The 10758-nt window shown below is 40.6% G+C and overlaps 1 protein-coding gene across 2 annotated transcripts; it reads right to left on the bottom strand.

Annotated features, from left to right (window-relative positions):
- Positions 1-3648: 3648 nt before the first annotated feature.
- LOC123503321 (ubiquitin-conjugating enzyme E2 J1-like) lies at positions 3649-8883 on the bottom strand. 2 transcript variants are annotated; one of them, XM_045253003.1, is made up of 5 exons: positions 8668-8883; positions 7688-7893; positions 7027-7217; positions 6766-6892; positions 3649-6530 (listed from the first exon to the last, which is right to left on the bottom strand). In XM_045253003.1, the coding sequence occupies exons 1-5, from the start codon at positions 8696-8698 to the stop codon at positions 6117-6119; spliced, it is 969 nt and encodes a 322-aa protein (XP_045108938.1). In that variant the 5' UTR covers positions 8699-8883; the 3' UTR covers positions 3649-6116. The 2 variants fall into 2 exon arrangements, with proteins under 2 accessions (XP_045108938.1, XP_045108937.1); XM_045253002.1 differs by lacking the exon at positions 8668-8883 and adding an exon at positions 8061-8130.
- Between the last annotated feature and the right edge of the window lie 1875 nt (positions 8884-10758).

Here is a 10758-nt window from a genome sequence, read left to right as displayed (position 1 = left end):
CATGCAGCTTTTTTCTCTCCATGAACTACTTGGTCTCCTGAGTGATGCAGAAGGAAGCCAAGTAGACGGAACCAGTGGGCGTAACAGGAAAAAAGGTTCACCTATTTCCTTTGTGTACATCTCCAGTCTCAGGAGAGTCAAGGCTGGCCTGAAACCATTCATATCTCAGTGGTTACTCATGGTGTGGCTGGCAAAGCATTGGACTCACACTGCTATCAACATTCCAACACAACCTTGATCCTCGATGAAAACTTCTCAAGGCAAATTTATCCTGCCTTCTCAGTGTTTCTGTGAAGCTCCAGAATTAAGGCATCACACAAAATTTCTATCATTATTATTATAGCATGGGAAACCACCATGCCACCACCATTGTGTACATTTAGGGGTGATGGGTACTCAGTCACACAGGCTTGAATCTTAGCCATGGTCGGAAGTCAGAAAAGGCATCCACTGATAGTAATGATTCCCAAATACTAAAAACCAAAGTCCTCCATTAAGTTGCATGTTCACTGAGTGAATACATTTTATTCAATTCATAATGAATCATTTCATTCATTCTGAGTCAGCACCGTTCCCACTGACTGATTCAAATAGTCAGAATCAACAAGCAGTTGTGTCTTGGCTGCCTTTGATGAGTATGGGTGTACTCTCATTTGAATATATGAGTACATCAGTGTTGCTGTGGCTGAGGCAGTGTAGTCAGAGGCCTCAAACAAGAGTATGGGTGCATCAACTTGATACCAGGAGGTCTGAATTTGGTAGCTTTGGACATTTATTTCCAAATGCAGTAAACAATTCAGAGTTTTTTCCTTTTTATTATTTCTCTAGTATCAACAGAGAACAATTCTAAATGCTTGTTGAGTTGAGTGCATCCTGCTCTCAGTACAAAGGATCACAAGAATCCTGTGTAAGATATTTCTCTGCTGCTAAAGTCATCAGATCATCTGAAAGCATGATGCTCACTCATCAGTAGAATCATTGATTCTGAATTGTCATGAATTAGTTTGATTTGAATTGACTCAGTATACATACATTGAAATTAGTGTGGGGAATCAAGGTGAATCATGAATTGTGTTGATTCTCCATTGATAAATATTTCACTTCATCACTAATACACACAAAGCTGGTTGGCACTTTAAGTGTAACATAACATATAACATAACATAACATAAATAATAGGATAACAAAGAGCCACCAGGGCCCATCTAGGTTATCCTGTATCAGTCGCACAGCGACCTCGTCATCAGTACTTAAAGATACACTTGCAAGTACACAATACATTATATACTAATTCTAAATATTTGGCCCATTAACAGGGCTAAGTCCTGCAGTGAATTCCTCTACAATCTGTGATCCCCATACATGGGGATCATGTCTTGTTTAACTATAGTAAATTTCTTATAAAAACTATCATGCAGCTTACTTAATTATAAATCTAATAAATTTAAGTGCTTATCTAATCTGTTTTTAAACATTGTCAAACTAGTGCTATTTACAACCCTCTCTGGCAATGCATTCCAGAAGTCTACCACCCTATGACTAAAGAAATATTTTCTTATATCTAACCTGCAGCCTTGCTTTCTAATCTTCCTGCCATGATTTCTAGTCCTACTTCCCTCCTCTAAGGTAAAGAAAGATCTCACATCTATGTAGTTTGTATCTGAGAACATTTTAAATAACTCTATCATATCCCTCTTATACATCTCCTCTCAAATGAAAACATGTTTAATTCCTTTAATCTATCTCTATACTCCAGGCGCTTTAATGCTGGTATCATCCTAGTTGCTCTTCTCTGAACTGCTTCTAACATGTTGATATCCTGCCTATAATGGGGTGACCAGGCCTGTATGCAATACTCTAAATGGGGCCTAACATAGGAATTATATAAGCTACGCACCACTTCCTTACTTTTATAACTAACATTTCTATTTATAAAACCCAGGATCCTATTTGCCCTATTTCTTGCTTCTAAACATTGCTTTGAAAATTTCATAGTCCTGTCTATCACTACTCCTAAATCCTTTCCTTCCTCTACTGCCTCTAGCCAACATCCCTCCATCTCATAGCTAAAGTTTGTGTTGTCTTTACCTAAATGCATAACCTGACACTTTTAGAATTAAACTCCATCTGCCACCTGTCTGCCCATGCTATCAGCCTGTCCAGGTCTCGTTGTATTCTGTAATTGTCCTTTTCACCCTGTACTGCACATGCTATCTTAGTATCATCTGCAAACTTTGATACTTTGCTACTAATTCCTATATCTAAATCGTTAATGTACACCAAGAAAAGAAGAGGTCCTAGCACTGATCCTTGGGGTACCCACTAACCACTTCCTTCCACTCAGACATTGCCCCATTTAATACTACTCTCTGTTTCCTATCAGAAAGCCATTCACTAATCCAATCAACTAACCTACCCCTATCCCATGTAGTCTCAATTTGTACACTAGCCTCCTATGCGGTACCTTATCAAACGCCTTGCTAAAATCTAGATATATAACATCTATGCTATTTCCATCATCTAACTCCTTGGTAATATATTCTAAGATATCGAGCAAATTTGTAAGACAGGACCTCCCTGATCTAAAGCCATGTTGGGTATCTCTAATTAATCTATTCTCATTTAAATGCTCCCAAATACTACCATTAATGATTTTCTCTAGTATCTTACATACTATACTAGTTAAACTGATCGGTCTATAATTATTCGCATCATCCTTCCTACCTTTTTAAATATTGGTGTAACATTAGCTAACTTCCAGTCCTGAGGTATCTCAGCAAACCTAAGTGATCTTTCAAAGATTAACTTAAGTGCTTCAGAAATACTGTCTACACCCTCCCTAAGTACTCTGGCATGTAGCTCATCAGGACCACCAGCTTTCCTATCGTCTAGTTCAAGAATAAAGTGTAAGCAAGTAAGGGACACATCTGTGTTTGTCAGATGTACAAATAAGGTTTAATCCCTAATTCCTATTTTTCATACAGTTGATTTATTTATTATTAGGTTAATTTCCTACCAAGAGTATGTACAGTATTTACAAGTACTGCTACTACTTATGCACGGTATAAGGATTACACCAACAAACTAACACATTCTTTGGCTTATGTGAGGCTTTGAATACAAGAGATGTATTTTCTTTTGTTTTATGAAGTGATAAGCATTATAGAATTTTTGAAGTTCCTTTCTGTTGGATAATTGAACTGCATTACCCTTTAGTATTGCACTGTAAGGTGTTAGTGAGGGTTACCCAGTGACAGCACAGCAGTTGACCCTGGAGTCACTGGGATCAAAGACAAACAATTCCACCAAGCAGTCAGACAGGGAAAATGTGTTACCTCACCAATACTACCATCAACTTCCCTTGTCACCTCCACTTGCCACCTGAACTTCAGCACGTACATATTTACACCAGTGACACTGAGTATGGCTATGCAAGAAGCCACGTAGATATACAACACCGGCACAGAGTAGGTTATGCTAATGTGAGGAGTTATTGTCTTGCTGTTGAATCAGAAAGCACTTTGATTACTAAGACCATGATGTGTGGATCTGACAGTGGCAATAAAGGTACATGTAGATATATTTGTACAAAATGTCACATGTGCATATGAATTGCCATTTTTCCATGAGGACACACAAACTAAAATAATGGCATTGTTGTTTTATTATTATTCAACAAGACTATGATGAGACAGTGAGCAAAGATACACAGAGGTGACAATTCAAGGAAGGAGGGGTATTCTGTAAGGCTGTCAGGTAACACATCCATGGCCAGACAACCTGAGACAGAACAGTGATAAGAATAGTGATAGATTTGTGGGGACTAAGTGGTTCCCAGCAGTGGTTCCCAGCAGTGTCTTCCCACCAGCCTCCCACCACACAAATCATCTCCCTGACTACTGCCACAAATCCCCAGTGGCAACCTAGAACATGAAAGCTCCCTCACTCTCCATGGTGTCTGTTTGAAGGTATACAGTTCATCCAACAAACTCTGCATTGATGGAAGAAATTTTGCTGGTAAAAATGCCAATGTTCTCCCTAATGTCCAAAAAAAACATCACTTGTCATGCCCTTCATAAAATCTACAGCCTCAGGTATTGCTACTAAAGACACTGTTGTTGTGTGCTGCATGGAAGTCTACTGAAATGGACAAGTACATAAGCAAAATAAATATGTGCCAGTTGCAAAAAAAGGAACAGAAAACAAGACACCTCACCAGCTGGAGAAACCTGTCTGCCTCAAGCCCGGCCTGCCACCAGGAAGTGACGCCAGCAGCAGCAGATTTGCTAAATAAACATCAATTTAGCATTACACTCTATCCAAAGCTAGTATGGCACTTAGAAGACAACTTGGCCTTGACATGACAAATACAGTGACTAGATGAATACATGAAGTCCAAAACAAATCATGCAACACAAATATCAAAATGCTTCAGTATAATGAAATAGATGGATTGGCTGAAAGATAGATGGGGTTCACCTCCAGTTTGTTGATCCTCTTGTAGTCTTTAACTTGAAGTCTGTGAGAGTCTAACACTTACTTTCAATATCACAACCAAGAAGAGTGAAGGCAACATGACTGACACATCATCATTCCACCCACTTCAAATAAAAACCTAAATTTTAAAAAAGTTACCTCAAGGTGTTTGAATAATTTTAATCTCAATGCCTAGATCTTCATTTGCCCAGACAACCATTACTAAGGTTTAGATCACCAGTAGTAGTACAAGTGTTCCCTTTATAATAATTGTTAATAATTCCTCTCTCATCCGACCATGTCTTCCATCTCATTGTAGACACCTTTGCTCACTTCTTAGTGCTATCTCGTGAGTCTTTTTGCCAATCGTCTTCCTATTAAGTAGTTTCCAGTTGAGAGGGAAGGTGAAGGAAAAGGGTGCAGTGTGAGTAGTGGCCTGTCAACCCTAGTCATTGGTCTCTCTCATTGTTTTGAGATTTAGACATTGTGACGGGAGGATGCTAATCGTCTGCAAGGAAACAAAGTATCATTATTTTAGATCTCTGGGATGGAATTAACTCACATTGGGACATTCTCTTTTGAGGGCTTTCATGCATGTGTGTGTATCTTTACTCAGTGTGTTAATGAGCCCATGCGTCCATGTCTATATGAGTCAGTGTAAAAGAGCCCACATGGCCACACTAGATTTATGGATAATATGTTCTCCTGTTCCCACCTTCTACATACTTAGCAAAGTTTTACTGTGATCGTTCCACTGAAAAGAAGCATAATATCTCCTACACCATTAAATAACGATCCAAACATGAACAGTTCCTTTATATGCTGTCGACTAGCACTACAGTTTTAAAGTGTCCACCACCAGCTTCCACACACCCGGGGCCCACCACCACCGCCATACAGCATGGCAACACTCATCCATGGCATACATAAATCAACAAAACAACTATTAATATAAGAATAACACTTGCATTATTCTTGATCCCCCTTGGAAAGAAGCTACTAACTAAATATGAAGCACAATACAAACACCAATGACTCTCTTTATTTTCTGATTTTATTTTCTTTTTTTAGACTTCCATCTTGTTTCCTTTAGTTTATTATGTGTATATATGCATAACTATTTTCTAAATTGTTTTTAACATGGTTTATATTACTTGGTCACAGTAAATTTATATAAGGAAAAACCAAGTACTTTCACTGAGAAAGAGAAAGCGAGAAAAAAAATATCTTCCACACACGGATGAGACAACAGAGAGCACAGACACTCACACCATGCTGCCCTTCACTCACAAGACACATCATCACAGGCCACACACTCTCATACCACCTTAGTGCAACCCAATGACTCAGCACTGTGGGCGAGTATAAAGAGAAGATGAGAACCTAAAACTGATTGCTTGGAACAGAAGCAGAATGGGTTTAAGAGTAATGAGTTACAATGTTACTTTTCTGGCACCACAACCTTAGGACCTGAATAAGCATGCCCTGATGAAATAAATACCCTAGTGTTGCTTGGGACTGCATTCTTGTTCCATGGAGGATGCCAGGACATCACAGTGCCGAGGCCATGGTGTGGAGGTGGGACATCAACACAACAGCAAACATACCACAAGTACTCTGCAGGTGTCCACACACAGGCATCAGAGGAGAATGTCATCAAACTCCTCCGGCGTCTCCCCTTCAAGGAGGAAGATTCTCCGTATGACGAGCGCAATGAAGAGGAAGATTGCTGATGTCAAGACAAAGTTGTAGAGGTAACCCTGGCCAGACACCGCTATTGAGGAGACAGAGTTTGCCCTGGTGGTACGTGTTGGGACACCCTCCATCAGTATCTCTGGTGATGCCTCCTCATTCTCAGTGGCCTGGGTGGAGCTGCTGGGGCTGGCCGCATCACTGGACAACTCTTCTACTGCAGCGTGTTGGTGAGCTGGGGAGTCAGGGGTGGGCTGGCCAGGTGGAGGTGTGCCTGAGTCATTGCTGGAGGGTGAGGGAGGTGGGGTGGTGTTGTCACTTTTGATGCTGCTGCTGCTGTTTGCTTCATCCTTGCTCTCCATCTGTGGCAGAAGAGAACAAGACACTGATGTGGAGTGAAGACATGACAAAAAAACCATCTTATAAAAATGTGGCAAAATGTATTGCTGGCACAGCACTGTTAAAAGAGTATGACTGGTTATGATCAATAATTCAAAAGAGAATATTGTAAAGGTACTAAATGTGCTAAATCCAGGAATGAAAAAGATCCAAAATCAGAGAAACAGCCGAGTGACAGCCACTGCCACCATAACTCACCTTCACTGAGACTGCTACCTTCCCCATCACTTCCCTTGCCTCAGCCTGCAGCTCCCGGTTGTCACTGGTCCGCTCCCGCAGCTGTGCCGACACACTGCCGCACTGGGGACACTGGTACTCCTGGGACCTGCAGGTAACATGACCAGCAGTGAGAAGCAACATCCTATCACCAGGAAGCAGAAATGAGGCTTCTACTGAATGCCTTACAAGGTGAAAATCTGATTAAGTGTCAGGAACATTCAATGGGAGGCAGTGACTTGCCTCTTAGCCAGCACCGCCCTCTCTGCAGCCGTGTAGTCAAGGGAACCTATGGTACCATTGGCCGGGGTGGGCATGAAGCCAATGATGGCCAGGAGTGCTGTGCGGATGCTCCAGGATGGCTGCCATGTCTCCGGGTGGTGGCCAGAAATGCTGAGGCAGATTTTTTTGTTGGTCTCAAAGCGTCCATTTGGCTACACAGGAACACAGGAAGAGGAAGAAAGACTTGTTAAAGGATAGAGGGCTTTATAATCACACAGAAACTCAAAATATTACAAAACATAAGCATGCAATAATCACAAAGAGAGATATTGGACAACATTCCTAAGGACATATGCTACATAAATAAAACAATTTTTTGTGGTCTAGCTTGGGACCTTTTCCTAGAAACTCCCTGGAAGGCATATCTATGGCAAAGAAGTCTTCATTTTTATCCATCCATGCATGCCCTTCAATCTTCTTTTCTTTCTTTTACTTCTGTCTGTCTGTCTAAGCTAGCAAATCCCACATAGGACAGCCTGTGTGGAGCAAACAAACCACCACACATACAGAAATCACTCACTCTCAGCCTCATCATGCCATGTATTTCTTATTCATTCATTACTTTATTATAAGATATTTTTCTTTGTGTATTCCTAGCACAGCACTGCACTGATCTACTTACTGTCAAAAAGATGATGTTGGGAGGCTTCATGGGGTAGTCTGGGGGCATGATGATCCTGCCATGGTACACACCACCATCAAACTCTGAGTCGGCCGGTCCTCGGACAGTGAAGTGCCACTCAAAGAGGTTGTCCTCGAGAGGCTGTGCATAATATTCCTCTGTCGCCTCTCGCAGCTCCTTGGCTTCACGGAAAAGTCTCTTCACAGCTGTGCAACAGATATTTTCATAAATAAATCTATGAGTGATTAGTGAAATAACATACCAAATCTGTAAACTGAGAAACCTGTGGCTGAAACAATAGCGGTCTAACTCTGGGTTGATGTCAAAATGGTGACTAGATTTCTGACACAATCTTACCCTAACACAATCTTACCTGGACATCTTATAAAAGGTATAACATTCTCATTGGAAGCTTTTTCTTTTTTCATGTAAGAGGGACAACTCAAATCTGCAAAGGTTACTGAAGTGGTGCTAGAATCTGTTCAGAAATGTAAACCCTGTGTAATTGCTACAACCCAACCATATGCTGATGTCTACCGTTGCCACACTGCTAACACTAATAACATCATTATTCTTACATTTAGGTAACGATAAAGACTGCATAAAAAAGACCTTTATTGTTGTTTTTATGGAAGCTTGTAAGAAAAAAAAAATACTAGGAAAGGAATTTTGATTCTAACTGAAAAAAAATGTGCGTCACTGTGAGATGGAAAGACGACTTCACGGGGAAAGAGGGAAAAACAATAGTAATTTCCCCAAAAGTCCCTCAGACAGGTAAGCCGCTCGCGTGCACCTGTCAGATTACTCAAACTAACTGAAAGCTGGGTAATCACTCAATCAAGCAATAACACGCCTAAAGACACGCCAGACACAGACAAAGACACACACACGTCACTCGAGCATCACCATATAGGATAAATACGAGACGAGGAGGATGTCCACTTATCATGGCTTCCTCCTCAACACGTTAATTACTTTACCTGGACACCTGGAGTTATAGGAGGACTCCATTTGAAGCGTGAGGAGGTTGTATGCGACTTGGATGAGGCAGTGGGAGTCTAAATCATACAGTTGTTTATAGGGAAGCAAGGCCACGTCCCTTCAACACGTCACCAGAAGGGACTGTTTACTACGCAGCCCCATTGTGTGAAGATGTCTCCTATCTCGGCTCCTCTCCCACACTCATTAACACCAATGCACCTGCGTGAGTGTTTGAGATGATTAACTGTGGTAGAATATTGTGATCTGGATACTGATATATGTAGGGGGTTCATTGTAACAGGTGTTGGCAGGTAAAGTCGAGTTCGTAGATATCTTGACTCCAGTACCGGGTCTTGGTGCCTGCCTACACTCGTTAATACACTCATTCTATCTGTTTCTGGACGTGTTCAGGGTCTCAATCTATAATACTGTGGGGTCTTGATAAACGCACTGGTCTTCTGTTGTCAATACTGTATTTTGATGCCTATAATACACGAAGGCAACACACCCTTCACAAAGTGTATAGGAGGGAAAAGTTCTCTGCGTTTAAAATTTTCCACTGAGAGTTTCCCTTTCTGCTTTATTTCGTTTCTTTAGGCATCAAAATACAATTGATGCGCTCATAACTTGACCTTGCCATACATAACTTAATCTGATCTAATGTAACCTACTAAACTAGAACGTGCAAAGCGACACTCACCCATCAGAAAGACTAATATAAGGAAATGTTTGTTGTTTCACCGTAGATGTTAAGGGAGCGATTTGCCGCGGAATATGTATTGAAGAAATATACATACCTCTTTTAATGCATTCCTTTTTAAGTGAGCTGCGCGTCTCTCTCTCTCTCTCTCTCTCTCTCTCTCTCTCTCTCTCTCAAAAAGAAAAAAAAAATTATAGGGGAGAAAATTTACACTTATTTCATGAGAGAGAGAGAGAGAGAGAGAGAGAGAGAGAGAGAGAGAGAGAGAGAGAGAGAGAGAGAGAATGTAGTATACGTATAGTGAACAACAATGACAACAAGAATAACATTGTTTAACTTAACCATCATTCACTATTATTTCATCCATGTTTCCCGTGAAATAAACGCCTATCAATACATTTCTCTTCACTACCACTAATACATTGAAATATCCAATTGAGAACTTAGCTAATCATCTTTGTGGCCTGATAATCTCTGGAACTCCCTAACTTCTTCTGCATTTCCATCTTCCTATAACTTGAGATTATTCAAGAGGGAGATTTCGAGATATTTGTCACATTTCTTTTGGCTAACTCTCTCAGACTTGAACGGGGACTGGCATTTAAGTAGGCCTTTTTGTTTAATCGTTTTCGTTGCCCTTGACCAGATGTTCCCTCTTACATAGACTTGAAAATTGCGGTGATAGAGGAGAGCTTTTCATATTCAGGGTACAGAGAAAGAAAGGGAGTCTGCATATTGGCGGCGCGAAAGGTGTCTACTCGAGAACCAGAAGTGGCCGGAGTCTTGAACACCTGATTGTAATGAGATACAGAGTTACGTATTATACAGCCTGACCAATAGCATATTGACTCAAGTATGGTTATCAGAGAGAGAGAGAGAGAGAGAGAGAGAGAGAGAGATAATCATTCAAAATTTCTCATATGACTCACTTGAAAGGATTAAGTCACAATTATCCACAGTCAGTGAGTAATCTCTCTCTCTCTCTCTCTCTCTCTCTCTCTCTCTCTCTCTCTCTCTCTCTCTCTCAGTGTATATTACAGAAGCTATCCAGTTGTGGAATTCGGGATAAGGCACATGATTTGTTCAAAAGTTACCTAAGCAACAAACAGCAGTATACCATTTATAATAATTGCTCTTCTAAGGTCATGCATGTCCGTTGTGGGGTGCCCCTAGGATCAATTTTAGGCCTCATCCTATTCTTAATATAGATTATTATCCGTTGTAGTGATAAAGTTACATTTTAACTATATACGCTGATGACGCTGCTATCCTTATTCAGGGAAAAACGTAATGAGTTAGAGTCTATTATGAATAGAGAGCTCAAGAAAATAACAAAGTAAATCAATTGTAAAAAATGAACTCTTAATGCATACAAAACACATTATATGGT

The sequence above is a fragment of the Portunus trituberculatus genome, chromosome 13 (genome assembly GCF_017591435.1).
Source record: "Portunus trituberculatus isolate SZX2019 chromosome 13, ASM1759143v1, whole genome shotgun sequence".
NCBI classification, from domain to species: Eukaryota; Metazoa; Arthropoda; class Malacostraca; order Decapoda; family Portunidae; genus Portunus; species Portunus trituberculatus.
The sequence above is the reverse complement of the archived record's forward strand: the minus strand, read 5'-3'. Positions and strand labels throughout refer to the sequence as shown.